At 43.6% G+C, this 22,500-nt stretch overlaps 1 protein-coding gene across 1 annotated transcript in view; it reads left to right on the forward strand.

Annotated features, from left to right (window-relative positions):
* LOC311247781 (uncharacterized protein) overlaps positions 1–22,500 on the forward strand; it is a 46,334-nt gene that overhangs the window by 16,394 nt on the left and 7,440 nt on the right. The window contains exons 3-5 of the mRNA XM_084338778.1: positions 986–1,039; positions 19,530–19,657; positions 20,454–21,160. Of these exons, the coding sequence (XP_084194904.1) occupies positions 986–1,039; positions 19,530–19,657; positions 20,454–21,160 (889 nt within the window). The remainder of the gene's footprint in view (positions 1–985; positions 1,040–19,529; positions 19,658–20,453; positions 21,161–22,500) is intronic.

Raw genomic sequence — 22,500 nt, forward strand, 5'->3', positions numbered from 1 at the left:
TCTCTACTCTCTCTCTCTGCTCTCTCTCTACTCTCTCTGCTCTCTCTCTCTACTCTCTATCTACTCTCTCTGCTCTCTCTCCGCTCTCTCCTCTGCTCTCTCTCGCTCTCTCTCTCTACTCTCTCTCTCTACTCTCTCTGACTCTCTCTCTCTCTCTGCTCTCTCTCTCTCTCTACTCTCTCTGCTCTCTTTACTCTCTCTCTCTGCTCTCTCTCTGCTCTCGCTCTGCTCTCTCTCTCTACTCTCTCTCTACTCTCTCTGCTCCTCTCTGCTCTCTCTCTGCTATCTCTCTCATCTGTGTCGCCTGATTTATCGTAAAGTTGGTCTCCCTCCTTAACCCCCCCGACCCCCCCCCCACACACACACACACACCAAACATAAAACAACAGACGTAGCATGCTAGTCGCAGGTAGCTAGCTGCTCACCCCTCCCTGACTGCTCCGTCGAGGCCAGATCATTTGGGGGCAGGAGGAATACAGTGTGCAGGTTCCGGGACGGGGTGCGCTACACAGAAGTGAAGGGGATTTACATGATGTTTAGAATAGACAGCAGGGCACCAGGCGCCCGGTCTGCCAGTACCCCCCCCCACCCCCACCCCCCAGTAGGAATATGGTCATAAATAAAGACATTCCAACAGCATATGACTGCTGTTCAGTACAAGCACTTTAATACCTTCACTGAAATCGCGGCTGAAACTAATGGACGCCTCGCTGAAAGTAATAGATGTTTGGATAAAGATGTTGCTCAATATCCTCATGCCTGGCACTTAAAACCTCTCTCTCTGTCTCTCTCTCTCTCTCTCTCTCTCTCTCTCTCTCTCTCTCTCTCCCTCTCCCTCTCTCTCTCTCTCTCTCTCTCTCTCTCTCTCTCTCTCTCTCTCGCTCTCTCTCTCTCTCTCTCTCTCTCTCTCTCTCTCTCTCTCTCTCTCTCTCTCTCTCTCTCTGTCTCTCTCTCTCTCTCTCCCTCTCCCTCTCTCTCTCTGCAGACTCTCGGCAGTCAGGAAGTCCGAGTAACAATGAGCCAGGCAAGAACCCTCCAGGTATGTACAGTACCAGCCCCCCCCCCCCCCCCCACCTCTCCTGTCAGCGCCCCATTGTTCCTGTACAGCTCCCTGCGGACCCCGTGGCCTGTGTTCACCATATCCTCCCAATAACCAAGGAGGCTTTGTCCGTCCTGAACCCTGTTACCTGCAGGCTGCGTGCTTCACGTGAGCTCCTACACCCAGACGAGCTGCTGGTTCAGACTGGTTCAGACTGGCTGCTGCTGGTTCAGACTGGTTCAGACTGGCTGCTGCTGGTTCAGACTGGTTCAGACTGGCTGCTGCTGGTTCAGACTGGTGCTGCTGGTTCAGACTGGCTGCTGCTGGTTCAGACTGGTTCAGACTGGCTGGTGCTGGTTCAGACTGGTTCAGACTGGCTGGTACTGGTTCAAACTGGTTAGAAGTACTAGATACCAATACTAATACTAAAAACATGAATGTCACCTGGGTGCCTGACGTCACGTTTTATAGCCCTGCGAAGTCGCTGCCCCGTTTATTATGGTAACGGTGACCCCCCCCCCCCCCCCCCCATCCGGGTGACATCACAGATTTAGTTTTCTCTCCAATTTGGAAATATTGTCAGAGTTGTCCCTCCGAGGGAAGCGATGGCATGAACTGTTAAAACATGTGGCGTTTTTAAAGGCAAACGTTTAACCCGATAAGCATCTGGCAAAAACGGGGCCATTTTTGTTTTAGTTCTTGATGACTGACTGCATACCTTTTTTTGCAAAGCTTTGCTTTATACTTTATACTTATAGCACATGCATGAATCTGGTCTCTTTTGAAAGATAACATTCTGATGTTACTAATGCAAAAAATTATAATCACTTTGAGTGCTAACGAAATAGAGTAACAGGTGTGTGTACTCACATTTCTGTTTAGTGGTTGGCCAGATGCCTGTTTTTAAGTTCTAGCTGAGAGGTAGGAGCTGTTTTTAGTCCATGTATATTATGTTACGCTGTACACTCTCCTTGGGTTTGAGAAAGGCACTATTTTAAAATTAAATATATTATTATTATTATTATTATTATTATTATTATTATTATTATTATTATTATTATTATTATTATTATTATTATTATTATTATTATTATTATTATTATTATTATTATTATTATTATTATTATTATTATTATTATTATTATTATTATTATTATTAATAAGACAGATATGCAGTGAAAGTTACTGCACCTTTAAAATGGAATACTACATTACATGTTATTCCTTCGGTCCAGCAAACACTCAAACTTGTGATGTCATTGTACTTTTTGGACTCACAGAATTCCTGTTTCCCAAAATTACCATTATCCTATTTTTGCCTTATTATGTCTGAACTTGAAAACACCCTTATTCCCAGATCTTCTCTCTGCCACCTTTACTGTATTTCCCACTTCATTGGCCTGTGTCAAGCCCCGCCCTCTTTTCTTGATCCTCCAATCACAACTGTTGCTTCTGACCCTGTACATAGCATCACCCCATGCAGCCTAACTTAGTGGAGAAAACCTTGGCTCTCGTTTGGCGAAAATAATGCGACGATTCTCTGGTTTACATTTTTTGATCAATTCTGATTGGAAGCTGGAATCAAAAGGCTTGAATCTTCCCCCAAGAGGGTGCAGGGGTCGTAGCTTTGTAGCAGAAGCCTGTGTTCCGCCAGCGACAACAACAGTTACACTTCCAGGTCAGAGTTTCAAAATAAAAGCTGCAACATACTGTACTTTCCAGCTCCCCCCCCCGGTCGATAATATCTTATATTGTTGTTTTTATAAGTTTTACTCTTGAGTAAATGGTAAATGGCGCATTTATATAATATATATATAATACAATTTGTTTGTCACATTTTACCCATTCACTCACACATTCACACACAGATGGCGGAGGCAAACATGCACAGTGCCAACCTGATCATGGGGAGCAATTAGGGGTCAAGTGGCTTGCTCAAGGACACTTCGACACGCTGCCCGCCCCGGGAGGAGTGGGAATCGAACTGGGAACCTCCGAATTACCAGACGAACAAGTAACATTCTACTTCTATTGAAGTAGATCTTTCACATCAGTACCTATACTTCTCCTAAGTACTAAGTGAAATGTATAGTTGTTACAAAAGTAATAGAAAGGTTACCGTTACAAAAGTAAGAGTAATAATTTTGATGAATTCTTTTGTCTGTATACTTCCATCGGAGGTGGTTCCTCTTTAACTGGCAGCTCCCTCAGTCAGGCTCCCTCAGTCAGGCTCCCTCAGTCAGGCTCCCTCTCCCTCAGTCAGGCTCCCTCAGTCAGGCTCCCTCAGCCAGGCTCCCTCAGCCAGGCTCCCTCTCCCTCAGTCAGGCCTCCCTCTCCCTCAGTCAGGCCTCCCTCTCCCTCAGGCAGGCCTCCCTCTCCCTCAGCCAGGCTCCCTCAGTCAGGCTCCCTCAGTCAGGCCTCCCTCTCCCTCAGTCAGCCTCCCTCTCCCTCAGTCAGGCCTCCCTCTCCCTCAGTCAGGCCTCCCTCTCCCTTAGTCAGGCCTCCCTCTCCCTCAGTCAGGCCTCCCTCTCCCTCAGCCAGGCCTCCCTCTCCCTCAGTCAGGCCTCCCTCTCCCTCAGCCAGGCCTCCCTCTCCCTCAGTCAGCCTCCCTCTCCCTCAGCCAGGCCTCCCTCTCCCTCAGTCAGCCTCCCTCTCCCTCAGCCAGGCCTCCCTCTCCCTCAGTCAGGCCTCCCTCTCCCTCAGTCAGGCCTCCCTCTCCCTCAGCCAGGCCTCCCTCTCCCTCAGTCAGGCCTCCCTCTCCCTCAGTCAGGCCTCCCTCTCCCTCAGCCAGGCCTCCCTCTCCCTCAGTCAGGCCTCCCTCTCCCTCAGCCAGGCCTCCCTCTCCCTCAGTCAGCCTCCCTCTCCCTCAGCCAGGCCTCCCTCTCCCTCAGTCAGGCCTCCCTCTCCCTCAGTCAGGCCTCCCTCTCCCTCAGCCAGGCCTCCCTCTCCCTCAGTCAGGCCTCCCTCTCCCTCAGTCAGGCCTCCCTCTCCCTCAGTCAGCCTCCCTCTCCCTCAGCCAGGCCTCCCTCTCCCTCAGTCAGGCCTCCCTCTCCCTCAGTCAGGCCTCCCTCTCCCTCAGCCAGGCCTCTCTCTCCCTCAGCCAGGCCTCCCTCTCCCTCAGCCAGGCCTCCCTCTCCCAGCGCGGCTCGTGAGCAGAGGAACTCCCCCGGACTGACCTGCGCCTCGCGTCGTCATCAGCCAGGAATGAAAATAGTTGGAAGCATAATTAGCTTTCTACCTCAAGAGCCGGTTCTGCCTGCGCGGCTCTGCCAAGAACAACACGCCGGCGAGCCAATGAGTCAGGGAGCCCGGAGGCCGCGGCACCGGTCCCCCCGTGCACGCCGTTGGCGCGGCGGAGGAATGCCGCTTTGTAGGTGCCAATCTAGCCACCCGCTCCCCTCTGGCACGCCTGGCCTCGACAGCACATCAAAGGCCACGGAACCATTTGGGTGTCAATGACTTGTCTGGCTTTCACTTGACTGACAGCTTCTGATTAAGGCGGATCCTTGCTTGGCCTCAACATTGTATACAGTCTCTACACCCCACAGACTGCCAGGCCTGGCACGGCACGCCAGTGTCAATATTGACAGTCATTTAAGGTTAACTTGTGTGTTCGGTGGACGGATTAAGAGTTAAAGAGTAGGTGCTAGAACCTGTTGTTCTCATAATACTACTAGTTCTATGTACTTATACTACTACTCGCTCTATGCTCATAATACTACTAGCTCTATACTCACAATACTACTAGCTATATGTACTCATAATACTACTAGCTCTATGTACTCATAATACTACTAGCTCTATGTACTCATAATACCACAAGCTGTACTCATAATACTACTAGCTCTATACTGATAATACTACTATATGTTCTCATAATACTACTAGCTATATGTTCTCATAATACTACTAGCTCTATACTGATAATACTACTATATGTTCTCATAATACTACTAGCTATATGTTCTCATAATACTACTAGATGTACTCATAATACTACTATATGTTATCATAATACTACTAGCTCTATACTCATAATACTACTATATGTACTCATAATACTACTAGCTCTCTGTACTCATAATACTACTAGCTAAATGTACTCATAATACTACTAGCTGTACTCATAATACTACTAGCTCTATGTTCTCATAATACTACTAGCTGTATGTTCTCATAATACTACTAGCTATATGTACTCATAATACTACTAGCTATATGTACTCATAATACTACTAGCTCTATGTTCTCATAATACTACTAGCTATATGTTCTCATAATACTACTAGCTATATGTACTCATAATACTACTAGCTATATGTACTCATAATACTACTAGCTATATGTTCTCATAATACTACTAGCTATATGTACTCATAATACTACTAGCTATATGTACTCATAATACTACTAGCTCTATGTTCTCATAATACTACTAGCTATATGTACTCATAATACTACTAGCTATATGTACTCATAATACTACTAGCTATATGTTCTCATAATACTACTAGCTATATGTACTCATAATACTACTAGCTATATGTACTCATAATACTACTAGCTATATGTACTCATAATACTACTAGCTCTCTGTTCTCATAATACTACTAGCTATATGTACTCATAATACTACTAGCTCTCTGTTCTCATAATACTACTAGCTCTATACTCATAATACTACTAGCTTTATGTACTCATAATACTACTAGCTATATGTTCTCATAATACTACTAGCTCTCTGTTCTCATAATACTACTAGCTATATGTACTCATAATACTACTAGCTCTCTGTTCTCATAATACTACTAGCTCTATACTCATAATACTACTAGCTCTATGTACTCATAATACTACTAGCTCTATACTCATAATACTACTAGCTCTATGTACTCATAATACTACTAGCTCTATACTCATAATACTACTAGCTCTATGTACTCATAATACTACTAGCTCTATACTCATAATACTACTAACTCTATGTACTCATAATACTACTAGCTCTCTGTTCTCATAATACTACTAGCTCTATACTCATAATACTAAAAGTTCATGCCTGACAAGCTGTGTTGCTCTTCATCTTCATTGATCCACATCTGCTGTCACGTCATCCAGAACATAATCTGTAAAATGTTCCAATTACCTTTAATAGTATACAGTGTACAGTATAAAGTCGAATAGTATACACTGTACAGTATACAGTCTAATAGTATACAGTCTAATAGTATATAGTGTACAGTATACAGTCTTAATAGTATACAGTGTACAGTCTAATAGTATCCAGTGTATAGTATACAGTCTAATAGTATACAGTGTACAGTATACAGTCTAATAGTATCCAGTGTATAGTATACAGTCTAATAGTATACAGCGAGTTTTGACCACAACTGTCCTCCACTATAGACGTTCTCAGTCGTTGAAGTCATAGTGGTAGCTTTGTACAGGACTAAAATCCATTAGTTAATTTAATTGACAAATCTGTAAAATAGTGTTTCCCCAACATGCAGTCGTGCAAATCTAGTGCGCGTAATTTTTCAGGAAATACATTTACATTTAGTAATTTAGCTGAAGCTTTTATCCAAAGCGACAAGAAGTTCTGTACAAGTCAGCAGGAAGGGTACAACTACGGCAGCTAAGGGTCAGTAACGTTGTTCATCAAACAGTGTTGAACTTGAGTGTTGCAGAATACTCACTACAGACTACTCACTACAGACTACTCACTACTAGTACTCACTACAGACTACTAACTACAGACTACTCACCACTCACTACAGACTACCAACTACAGACTACTCACTACTCACTACAGACTACTAACTACAGACTACTCACCACTCACTACAGACTACTCACTACGCACTACTCACTACAGACTACTAACTACAGACTAATCACCACTCACTACAGACTACCAACTACAGACTACTCACTACTCACTACTCACTACAGACTACTCACTACTCACTACAGACTACTCACTACAGACTACCAACTACAGACTACTCACTACTCACTACTCACTACTCACTACAGACTACTCACTACTCACTACTCACTACAGACTACTCACTACTCACTACAGACTACTAACTACAGACTACTCACTACTCACTACTCACTACATACTACTAACTACAGACTACTCACTACTCACTACTCACTACAGACTACTAACTACAGACTACTCCCTACTCACTACAGACTACTCACTACAGACTACTCACTACTCACTACTCACTACAGACTACTAACTACAGACTACTCACTACTCACTACTAACTACAGACTACTCACTACTCACTACTCACTACAGACTACTAACTACAGACTACTCACTACTAACTACAGACTACTCACTACTCACTACTCACTACAGACTACTAACTACAGACTACTCACTACTCACTACAGACTACTAACTACAGACTACTCCCTACTCACTACTCACTACTCACTACTCACTACAGACTACTCACTACAGACTACTCACTACTCACTACAGACTACTCACTACTCACTACAGACTACTCACTACTCACTACAGACTACTCACTACAGACTACTCACTACTCACGACAGACTACTCACTACAGACTACTCACTATTCACTACAGACTACTCACTACTCACTACAGACTACTCACTACTCACTACAGACTACTCACTACAGACTACTCACTACAGACTACTCACTACTCACTACAGACTACTCACTACTCACTACAGACTACTCACTACAGACCACTCACTACTCACTACAGACTACTCACTACAGACTACTCACTACAGACTATTCACTACTCACTACAGACTACTCACTACAGACTACTCACTACAGACTACTCACTACTCACTACTCACTACAGACTACTCACTACTCACTACAGACTACTCACTACTCACTACTCACTACAGCTACTCACTACTCACTACTCACTACAGACTACTCACTACTCACTACTCACTACTCACTACTCACTACAGCTACTCACTACTCACTACTCACTACAGACTACTCACTACTCACTACTCACTACAGACTACTCACTACTCACTACAGACTACTCACTACTCACTACAGACTACTCACTACAGACTACTCACTACAGACTACTCACTACTCACTACAGACTACTCACTACCCACTACTCACTACAGACTACTCACTACTCACTACAGACTACTCACTACTCACTACAGACTACTCACTACAGACTACTCACTACTCACTACAGACTACTCACTACAGACTACTCACTACTCACTACAGACTACTCACTACTAACTACAGACTACTCACTACTCACTACAGACTACTCACTACTCACTACTCACTACAGACTACTCACTACTCACTACAGACTACTCACTACTAACTACAGACTACTCACTACTCACTACAGACCACTCACTACTAACTACTCACTACAGACTACTCACTACTCACTACAGACTACTCACTACAGACTACTCACTACTCACTACAGACTACTCACTACAGACTACTCACTACTCACTACAGACTACTCACTACTCACTACAGACTACTCACTACAGACTACTCACTACTCACTACAGACTACTAACTACTCACTACAGACTACTCACTACTGACTACAGACTACTCACTACCCACTACAGACTACTCACTACTAACTACTCACTACAGACTACTCACTACTCACTACAGACTACTCACTACAGACTACTCACTACTCACTACTCACTACAGACTACTCACTACTCACTACAGACTACTCACTACAGACTACTCACTACAGACTACTCACTACTCACTACAGACTACTCACTACAGACTACTCACTACTCACTACAGACTACTCACTACAGACTACTCACTACTCACTACAGACTACTCACTACTCACTACTCACTACTCACTACAGACTACTCACTACAGACTACTCACTACTCACTACAGACTACTCACTACTCACTACAGACTACTCACTACTCACTACAGACTACTCACTACTCACTACAGACTACTCACTACTCACTACTCACTACAGACTACTCACTACTCACTACAGACTACTCACTACTCACTACAGACTACTCACTACTGACTACTCCCTACTCACTACAGACTACTCACTATTAACTACAGACTACTCACTACTCACTACAGACTACTCACTACAGAATACTCACTACTCACTACTCACTATTAACTACAGACTACTCACTACTCACTACAGACTACTCACTACTCACTACTCACTACAGACTACTCACTACTCACTACAGACTACTCACTACTCACTACAGACTACTCAGTACTCACTACTCACTACAGACTACTCACTACTCACTACAGACTACTCACTACAGACTACTCACTACAGACTACTCACTACTCACTACTCACTACAGACTACTCACTACAGACTACTCACTACTCACTACAGACTACTCACTACTCACTACAGACTACTCACTACTCACTACTCACTACAGACTACTCACTACTCACTACAGACTACTCACTACAGACTACTCACTACTCACTACAGACTACTCACTACAGACTACTCACTTCTCACTACAGACTACTCACTACAGACTACTCACTACAGACTACTCACTACTCACTACAGACTACTCACTACAGACTACTCACTACTCACTACAGACTACTCACTACAGACTACTCACTACTCACTACAGACTACTCACTACTAACTACAGACTACTCACTACTCACTACAGACTACTCACTACAGACTACTCACTACTCACTACAGACTACTCACTACTCACTACAGACTACTCACTACAGACTACTCACTACTAACTACTCACTACAGACTACTCACTACTCACTACAGACTACTCACTACATACTACTCACTACTCACTACAGACTACTCACTACTCACTACAGACTACTCACTACTCACTACAGACTACTCACTACTCACTACTCACTACAGACTACTCACTACAGACTACTCACTACAGACTACTCACTACTCACTACAGACTACTCACTACTAACTACAGACTACTCACTACTCACTACAGACTACTCACTACAGACTACTCACTACTCACTACAGACTACTCACTACTCACTACAGACTACTCACTACAGACTACTCACTACTCACTACAGACTACTCACTACAGACTACTCACTACTCACTACAGACTACTCACTACAGACTACTCACTACAGACTATTCACTACTCACTACAGACTACTCACTACAGACTACTCACTACAGACTACTCACTACTCACTACTCACTACAGACTACTCACTACTCACTACAGACTACTCACTACTCACTACTCACTACAGCTACTCACTACTCACTACTCACTACAGACTACTCACTACTCACTACTCACTACTCACTACTCACTACAGCTACTCACTACTCACTACTCACTACAGACTACTCACTACTCACTACTCACTACAGACTACTCACTACTCACTACAGACTACTCACTACTCACTACAGACTACTCACTACAGACTACTCACTACAGACTACTCACTACTCACTACAGACTACTCACTACCCACTACTCACTACAGACTACTCACTACTCACTACAGACTACTCACTACTCACTACAGACTACTCACTACAGACTACTCACTACTCACTACAGACTACTCACTACAGACTACTCACTACTCACTACAGACTACTCACTACTAACTACAGACTACTCACTACTCACTACAGACTACTCACTACTCACTACTCACTACAGACTACTCACTACTCACTACAGACTACTCACTACTAACTACAGACTACTCACTACTCACTACAGACCACTCACTACTAACTACTCACTACAGACTACTCACTACTCACTACAGACTACTCACTACAGACTACTCACTACTCACTACAGACTACTCACTACAGACTACTCACTACTCACTACAGACTACTCACTACTCACTACAGACTACTCACTACTCACTACAGACTACTCACTACTCACTACAGACTACTAACTACTCACTACAGACTACTCACTACTGACTACAGACTACTCACTACCCACTACAGACTACTCACTACTAACTACTCACTACAGACTACTCACTACTCACTACAGACTACTCACTACAGACTACTCACTACTCACTACTCACTACAGACTACTCACTACTCACTACAGACTACTCACTACAGACTACTCACTACAGACTACTCACTACTCACTACAGACTACTCACTACAGACTACTCACTACTCACTACAGACTACTCACTACAGACTACTCACTACTCACTACAGACTACTCACTACTCACTACTCACTACAGACTACTCACTACAGACTACTCACTACTCACTACAGACTACTCACTACTCACTACAGACTACTCACTACTCACTACAGACTACTCACTACTCACTACAGACTACTCACTACTCACTACTCACTACAGACTACTCACTACTCACTACAGACTACTCACTACTCACTACAGACTACTCACTACTGACTACTCCCTACTCACTACAGACTACTCACTATTAACTACAGACTACTCACTACTCACTACAGACTACTCACTACAGAATACTCACTACTCACTACTCACTATTAACTACAGACTACTCACTACTCACTACAGACTACTCACTACTCACTACTCACTACAGACTACTCACTACTCACTACTCACTACAGACTACTAACTACAGACTACTCACTACTAACTACAGACTACTCACTACTCACTACTCACTACAGACTACTAACTACAGACTACTCACTACTCACTACAGACTACTAACTACAGACTACTCCCTACTCACTACTCACTACTCACTACTCACTACAGACTACTCACTACAGACTACTCACTACTCACTACAGACTACTCACTACTCACTACAGACTACTCACTACTCACTACAGACTACTCACTACAGACTACTCACTACTCACGACAGACTACTCACTACAGACTACTCACTATTCACTACAGACTACTCACTACTCACTACAGACTACTCACTACTCACTACAGACTACTCACTACAGACTACTCACTACAGACTACTCACTACTCACTACAGACTACTCACTACTCACTACAGACTACTCACTACAGACCACTCACTACTCACTACAGACTACTCACTACAGACTACTCACTACAGACTATTCACTACTCACTACAGACTACTCACTACAGACTACTCACTACAGACTACTCACTACTCACTACTCACTACAGACTACTCACTACTCACTACAGACTACTCACTACTCACTACTCACTACAGCTACTCACTACTCACTACTCACTACAGACTACTCACTACTCACTACTCACTACTCACTACTCACTACAGCTACTCACTACTCACTACTCACTACAGACTACTCACTACTCACTACTCACTACAGACTACTCACTACTCACTACAGACTACTCACTACTCACTACAGACTACTCACTACAGACTACTCACTACAGACTACTCACTACTCACTACAGACTACTCACTACCCACTACTCACTACAGACTACTCACTACTCACTACAGACTACTCACTACTCACTACAGACTACTCACTACAGACTACTCACTACTCACTACAGACTACTCACTACAGACTACTCACTACTCACTACAGACTACTCACTACTAACTACAGACTACTCACTACTCACTACAGACTACTCACTACTCACTACTCACTACAGACTACTCACTACTCACTACAGACTACTCACTACTAACTACAGACTACTCACTACTCACTACAGACCACTCACTACTAACTACTCACTACAGACTACTCACTACTCACTACAGACTACTCACTACAGACTACTCACTACTCACTACAGACTACTCACTACAGACTACTCACTACTCACTACAGACTACTCACTACTCACTACAGACTACTCACTACAGACTACTCACTACTCACTACAGACTACTAACTACTCACTACAGACTACTCACTACTGACTACAGACTACTCACTACCCACTACAGACTACTCACTACTAACTACTCACTACAGACTACTCACTACTCACTACAGACTACTCACTACAGACTACTCACTACTCACTACTCACTACAGACTACTCACTACTCACTACAGACTACTCACTACAGACTACTCACTACAGACTACTCACTACTCACTACAGACTACTCACTACAGACTACTCACTACTCACTACAGACTACTCACTACAGACTACTCACTACTCACTACAGACTACTCACTACTCACTACTCACTACTCACTACAGACTACTCACTACAGACTACTCACTACTCACTACAGACTACTCACTACTCACTACAGGCTACTCACTACTCACTACAGACTACTCACTACTCACTACAGACTACTCACTACTCACTACTCACTACAGACTACTCACTACTCACTACAGACTACTCACTACTCACTACAGACTACTCACTACTGACTACTCCCTACTCACTACAGACTACTCACTATTAACTACAGACTACTCACTACTCACTACAGACTACTCACTACAGAATACTCACTACTCACTACTCACTATTAACTACAGACTACTCACTACTCACTACAGACTACTCACTACTCACTACTCACTACAGACTACTCACTACTCACTACAGACTACTCACTACTCACTACAGACTACTCAGTACTCACTACTCACTACAGACTACTCACTACTCACTACAGACTACTCACTACAGACTACTCACTACAGACTACTCACTACTCACTACTCACTACAGACTACTCACTACAGACTACTCACTACTCACTACAGACTACTCACTACTCACTACAGACTACTCACTACTCACTACTCACTACAGACTACTCACTACTCACTACAGACTACTCACTACAGACTACTCACTACTCACTACAGACTACTCACTACAGACTACTCACTTCTCACTACAGACTACTCACTACAGACTACTCACTACAGACTACTCACTACTCACTACAGACTACTCACTACAGACTACTCACTACTCACTACAGACTACTCACTACAGACTACTCACTACTCACTACAGACTACTCACTACTAACTACAGACTACTCACTACTCACTACAGACTACTCACTACAGACTACTCACTACTCACTACAGACTACTCACTACTCACTACAGACTACTCACTACAGACTACTCACTACTAACTACTCACTACAGACTACTCACTACTCACTACAGACTACTCACTACATACTACTCACTACTCACTACAGACTACTCACTACTCACTACAGACTACTCACTACTCACTACAGACTACTCACTACTCACTACTCACTACAGACTACTCACTACAGACTACTCACTACAGACTACTCACTACTCACTACAGACTACTCACTACTAACTACAGACTACTCACTACTCACTACAGACTACTCACTACAGACTACTCACTACTCACTACAGACTACTCACTACTCACTACAGACTACTCACTACAGACTACTCACTACTCACTACAGACTACTCACTACAGACTACTCACTACTCACTACAGACTACTCACTACAGACTACTCACTACAGACTATTCACTACTCACTACAGACTACTCACTACAGACTACTCACTACAGACTACTCACTACTCACTACTCACTACAGACTACTCACTACTCACTACAGACTACTCACTACTCACTACTCACTACAGCTACTCACTACTCACTACTCACTACAGACTACTCACTACTCACTACTCACTACTCACTACTCACTACAGCTACTCACTACTCACTACTCACTACAGACTACTCACTACTCACTACTCACTACAGACTACTCACTACTCACTACAGACTACTCACTACTCACTACAGACTACTCACTACAGACTACTCACTACAGACTACTCACTACTCACTACAGACTACTCACTACCCACTACTCACTACAGACTACTCACTACTCACTACAGACTACTCACTACTCACTACAGACTACTCACTACAGACTACTCACTACTCACTACAGACTACTCACTACAGACTACTCACTACTCACTACAGACTACTCACTACTAACTACAGACTACTCACTACTCACTACAGACTACTCACTACTCACTACTCACTACAGACTACTCACTACTCACTACAGACTACTCACTACTAACTACAGACTACTCACTACTCACTACAGACCACTCACTACTAACTACTCACTACAGACTACTCACTACTCACTACAGACTACTCACTACAGACTACTCACTACTCACTACAGACTACTCACTACAGACTACTCACTACTCACTACAGACTACTCACTACTCACTACAGACTACTCACTACTCACTACAGACTACTCACTACTCACTACAGACTACTAACTACTCACTACAGACTACTCACTACTGACTACAGACTACTCACTACCCACTACAGACTACTCACTACTAACTACTCACTACAGACTACTCACTACTCACTACAGACTACTCACTACAGACTACTCACTACTCACTACTCACTACAGACTACTCACTACTCACTACAGACTACTCACTACAGACTACTCACTACAGACTACTCACTACTCACTACAGACTACTCACTACAGACTACTCACTACTCACTACAGACTACTCACTACAGACTACTCACTACTCACTACAGACTACTCACTACTCACTACTCACTACTCACTACAGACTACTCACTACAGACTACTCACTACTCACTACAGACTACTCACTACTCACTACAGACTACTCACTACTCACTACAGACTACTCACTACTCACTACAGACTACTCACTACTCACTACTCACTACAGACTACTCACTACTCACTACAGACTACTCACTACTCACTACAGACTACTCACTACTGACTACTCCCTACTCACTACAGACTACTCACTATTAACTACAGACTACTCACTACTCACTACAGACTACTCACTACAGAATACTCACTACTCACTACTCACTATTAACTACAGACTACTCACTACTCACTACAGACTACTCACTACTCACTACTCACTACAGACTACTCACTACTCACTACAGACTACTCACTACTCACTACAGACTACTCAGTACTCACTACTCACTACAGACTACTCACTACTCACTACAGACTACTCACTACAGACTACTCACTACAGACTACTCACTACTCACTACTCACTACAGACTACTCACTACAGACTACTCACTACTCACTACAGACTACTCACTACTCACTACAGACTACTCACTACTCACTACTCACTACAGACTACTCACTACTCACTACAGACTACTCACTACAGACTACTCACTACTCACTACAGACTACTCACTACAGACTACTCACTTCTCACTACAGACTACTCACTACAGACTACTCACTACAGACTACTCACTACTCACTACAGACTACTCACTACAGACTACTCACTACTCACTACAGACTACTCACTACAGACTACTCACTACTCACTACAGACTACTCACTACTAACTACAGACTACTCACTACTCACTACAGACTACTCACTACAGACTACTCACTACTCACTACAGACTACTCACTACTCACTACAGACTACTCACTACAGACTACTCACTACTAACTACTCACTACAGACTACTCACTACTCACTACAGACTACTCACTACATACTACTCACTACTCACTACAGACTACTCACTACTCACTACAGACTACTCACTACTCACTACAGACTACTCACTACTCACTACTCACTACAGACTACTCACTACAGACTACTCACTACAGACTACTCACTACTCACTACAGACTACTCACTACTAACTACAGACTACTCACTACTCACTACAGACTACTCACTACAGACTACTCACTACTCACTACAGACTACTCACTACTCACTACAGACTACTCACTACAGACTACTCACTACTAACTACTCACTACAGACTACGCACTACTCACTACAGACTACTCACTACATACTACTCACTACTCACTACAGACTACTCACTACTCACTACAGACTACTCACTACTCACTACAGACTACTAACTACTCACTACAGACTACTCACTACTCACTACAGACTACTCACTACTCACTACAGACTACTCACTACTCACTACAGACTACTCACTACTCACTACAGACTACTAACTACTCACTACAGACTACTCACTACTCACTACAGACTACTCACTACTCACTACAGACTACTCACTACTAACTACTCACTACAGACTACTCACTACTCACTACAGACTACTCACTACTCACTACAGACTACTCACTACAGACTACTCACTACTCACTACAGACTACTCACTACTAACTACAGACTACTCACTACTCACTACAGACTACTCACTACTCACTACAGACTACTCACTACTCACTACAGACTACTCACTACAGACTACTCACTACAGACTACTCACTACTCACTACAGACTACTCACTACTAACTACAGACTACTCACTACTCACTACAGACTACTCACTACAGACTACTCACTACAGACTACTCACTACAGACTACTCACTACAGACTACTCACTACAGACTACTAACTACAGACTACTCACTACTCACTACAGACTACTCACTACAGACTACTCACTACAGACTACTCACTACAGACTACTCACTACTCACTACTCACTACAGACTACTCACTACTCACTACAGACTACTCACTACTCACTACAGACTACTCAGTACTCACTACTCACTACAGACTACTCACTACTCACTACAGACTACTCACTACAGACTACTCACTACAGACTACTCACTACTCACTACTCACTACAGACTACTCACTACAGACTACTCACTACTCACTACAGACTACTCACTACTCACTACAGACTACTCACTACTCACTACTCACTACAGACTACTCACTACTCACTACAGACTACTCACTACAGACTACTCACTACTCACTACAGACTACTCACTACAGACTACTCACTTCTCACTACAGACTACTCACTACAGACTACTCACTACAGACTACTCACTACTCACTACAGACTACTCACTACAGACTACTCACTACTCACTACAGACTACTCACTACAGACTACTCACTACTCACTACAGACTACTCACTACTAACTACAGACTACTCACTACTCACTACAGACTACTCACTACAGACTACTCACTACTCACTACAGACTACTCACTACTCACTACAGACTACTCACTACAGACTACTCACTACTAACTACTCACTACAGACTACTCACTACTCACTACAGACTACTCACTACATACTACTCACTACTCACTACAGACTACTCACTACTCACTACAGACTACTCACTACTCACTACAGACTACTAACTACTCACTACAGACTACTCACTACTCACTACAGACTACTCACTACTCACTACAGACTACTCACTACTCACTACAGACTACTCACTACAGACTACTAACTACTCACTACAGACTACTCACTACTCACTACAGACTACTCACTACTCACTACAGACTACTCACTACTAACTACTCACTACAGACTACTCACTACTCACTACAGACTACTCACTACTCACTACAGACTACTCACTACAGACTACTCACTACTCACTACAGACTACTCACTACTAACTACAGACTACTCACTACTCACTACAGACTACTCACTACTCACTACAGACTACTCACTACTCACTACTCACTACAGACTACTCACTACAGACTACTCACTACAGACTACTCACTACTCACTACAGACTACTCACTACTAACTACAGACTACTCACTACTCACTACAGACTACTCACTACAGACTACTCACTACAGACTACTCACTACAGACTACTCACTACAGACTACTCACTACAGACTACTAACTACAGACTACTCACTACTCACTACAGACTACTCACTACAGACTACTCACTACAGACTACTCACTACAGACTACTCACTACTCACTACAGACTACTCACTACAGACTACTCACTACAGACTACTCACTACAGACTACTCACTACTCACTACAGACTACTCACTACTCACTACTCACTACAGACTACTCACTACAGACTACTCACTACAGACTACTCACTACAGACTACTCACTACTCAGTACTCACTACTCACTATTCACTACAGACTACTCACTACAGACATACTGTCCAACATCAACAGAAATATCAAAACAAAACATCAACAACTAAATATTCCATATGCGCATGTCCAGAGTTAATTCTATTATTATATTGTTTACACTGCCTATTTTAATTTTCACTTCTCCACTGTACTATAATTCTATGACCTGTATCTTGTCTTCTACTACCTGTACCCCCCCTCCCCCGTGCTGCTATGATGCCTGCATTTCCCCAAGGGGATCAATAAAGGAATATCTTATCTTATCTTATATATATGTATAGTATTTACGACAACTCTGATTATGACTGAATGCGTTCTTACTTGTGTCGCCCTCTTGTGTTCCTTGTGTCTACAGGTTACTTGGAAGACAGCTTCATCAAGTCGGGAGTCTTCAGTGTCGCAGAGCTGGTCCGCGTGTCCAGAAGTGAGTACCTTCACCAGTCAGGCTTCAACACACTGAGGACGGAGGGGTTCTGCACCAGGGTTGGGCTGACATGTAGCTATAGCACAAACGCATTGATTCTGTGTGTGTGTGCGTATGTGTGTGCATGTAAGTACTGTGTGTGTGTGTGTGTGTGTGTGTGTGTGTGTGTGTGTGTGTGTGTGTGTGTGTGTGTCAAAGTCAGCTTTATTGTCGCTTCTCATAATGTCAAGACATACAGAGAAATGGAATTGCGTTTCCCCCTTCCCACGGTGTATATAAAAAAATCTAATATAAACATAAAGTAACATATAGGACACTATAAACATAAGTAACATATGGGACACGATGTACACACAATATACAGGACTATATATACAGTATAAACAGTGGCTAATTTTTTTTATGTATGATTGAAATAAATATAGGAGGTAAAAGAGAACTTTGTGCAAATCTTGTGTATGTGTGCATATATAATAATAATAAATTATATTTGTAGTGCACTTTTCGTTCACTAGGATCCCAAAGTGCTACAGGGTTTAAAACATAGTTAAAAAAGACAATAACAAATAAAACATAGCAGAAACAGAGAAAAGTCAAAACAAGAACACAAGAAAAAAATAAAATCACAAGAAATAGCTAGCAATCAAAGGCCTTTTGAAATAGGAATGTTTTCATGTACCTATATATGTACAGTACTGTATGTGTGTGTGTGTGTGTGTGTGTGTGTGTGTGTGTACAGTATGTATGGTTGTGTGTACTGTACATGTATGCATGTCTATGGGATGATGACATGTTATATGTTTACCCCTCTGGACTGGATTAACCATTTTGTGACCGTCTGTCACCAAAAACAAGAAGACGTCTATCGACCCAGAAGAGATCACAGTGATCACAGACTCCACTGAGAATCCAGACCTGGTGGATTCAGAACCTCGTGTCGTCGATCCAGTTCTGTGGGTTCCTGCCGCGTTCTCCGGAGAGCGAGAACACCGTACTGTAGCTCGTATGTACAGTACAGGCGTGTGCGTGTTCGCAGAGACATGCCTGCTCGCCTCGAAGCCGTTGACAGATGTTGGTTCAGGAATCCGTGGTCTCTGCTGGCTGAGGACAGCGTCTCCCCGAGGCGTCGTTCACCTGTGCTGCCTCCACCGGGGCCACGCCCGCAGTGCGGAGAACCCAGTCACCCAGCCGGGGCTCACACCCAGCGGAGAACCCAGTCACCCAGCCGGGGCTCACACCCAGCGGAGAACCCAGTCACCCAGCCGGGGCTCACACCCAGCGGAGAACCCAGTCACCCAGCCGGGGCTCACACCCAGCGGAGAACCCAGTCACCCAGCCGGGGCTCACACCCAGCGGAGAACCCAGTCACCCAGCCGGGGCTCACACCCAGCGGAGAACCCAGTCACCCAGCCGGTGCTCACACCCAGCGGAGAACCCAGTCACCCAGCCGGGGCTCACACCCAGCGGAGAACCCAGTCACCCAGCCAGATCTCACACCCAGCGGAGAACCCAGTCACCCAGCCGGGTCTCACACCCAGCGGAGAACCCAGTCACAGACGTCTGTAGTGTGGTAGTGAAAGGGTTAACCTTCTGTAGTGTGGTAGTGAAAGGGTTAACATTCTGTAGTGTGGTAGTGAAAGGGTTAACATTCTGTAGTGTGGTAGTGAAAGGGTTAACTTTATGTAGTGTGGTAGTGAAAGGTTAACCTTCTGTAGTTGGTAGTGAAACGTTAACCTTCTGTGGTGTGGTAGTGAAAGGTTAACCTTCTGTAGTGTGGCAGTGAAAGGGTTAACCCTTTGTCGTGTGGCAGTGAAACGGTTAACTTTCTGTAGTCTGGTAGTGAAGGGTTAACCTTCTGTAGTGTGGTAGTGAAAGGGTTAACCTTCTGTAGTGTGGTAGTGAAAGGTTAACCTTCTGTAGTGTGGTAGTGAAAGGTTAACCTTCTGTAGTGTGGTAGTGAAAGGGTTAACTTTCTGTAGTGTGGTATTGAAAGAGTTAACCTTCTGTAGTGTGGTAGTGAAAGGGTTAACTTTCTGTAGTGTGGCAGTGAAAGGTTAACCATCTGTAGTGTGGTAGTGAAAGGGTTAACCTTCTGTAGTGTGGTATTGAAAGGGTTAACCTTCTGTAGTGTGGTAGTGAAAGGGTTAATCTTCTGTAGTGTGGTAATGAAAGGGTTAACCCTTTGTCGTGTGGCAGTGAAAGGGTTAACATTCTGTATTGTCGCAGTGAAAGGGTTAACCATTTGGTAGTGTGGTTGTGAAAGGGTTCACCCTTTGTCGTGTGGCAGTGAAAGGGTTAACATTCTGTATTGTCGCAGTGAAAGGGTTAACCATTTGGTAGTGTGGTTGTGAAAGGGTTAACCCTTTGTCATGTGGCAGTGAAAGGGTTAACATTCTGTATTGTCGCAGTGAAAGGGTTAACCATTTGGTAGTGTGGTTGTGAAAGGGTTAACCTTCTGTAGTGTGGTAATGAAAGGGTTAACCCTTTGTCGTGTGGCAGTGAAAGGGTTAACATTCTGTATTGTCACAGTGAAAGGGTTAACCATTTGGTAGTGTGGTTGTGAAAGGGTTCACCCTTTGTCGTGTGGCAGTGAAAGGGTTAACATTCTGTATTGTCGCAGTGAAAGGGTTAACCATTTGGTAGTGTGGTTGTGAAAGGGTTAACCCTTTGTCGTGTGGCAGTGAAAGGGTTAACATTCTGTATTGTCGCAGTGAAAGGGTTAACCATTTGGTAGTGTGGTTGTGAAAGGGTTAACCATTTGTCGTGTGCCAGTGAAAGGGTTAACATTCTGTATTGTCGCAGTGAAAGGGTTAACCATTTGTTATTGTCGCAGTGAAAGGGTTAACCATTTGGTAGTTCGTTTGTGAAAGGGTTTAACAATGCCGCTCAGGGCGGCTTATAG

This window comes from Notolepis coatsorum (assembly GCF_963971535.1).
Source record: "Notolepis coatsorum genome assembly, contig: SCAFFOLD_541, whole genome shotgun sequence".
NCBI lineage: Eukaryota > Metazoa > Chordata > Actinopteri > Aulopiformes > Paralepididae > Notolepis > Notolepis coatsorum.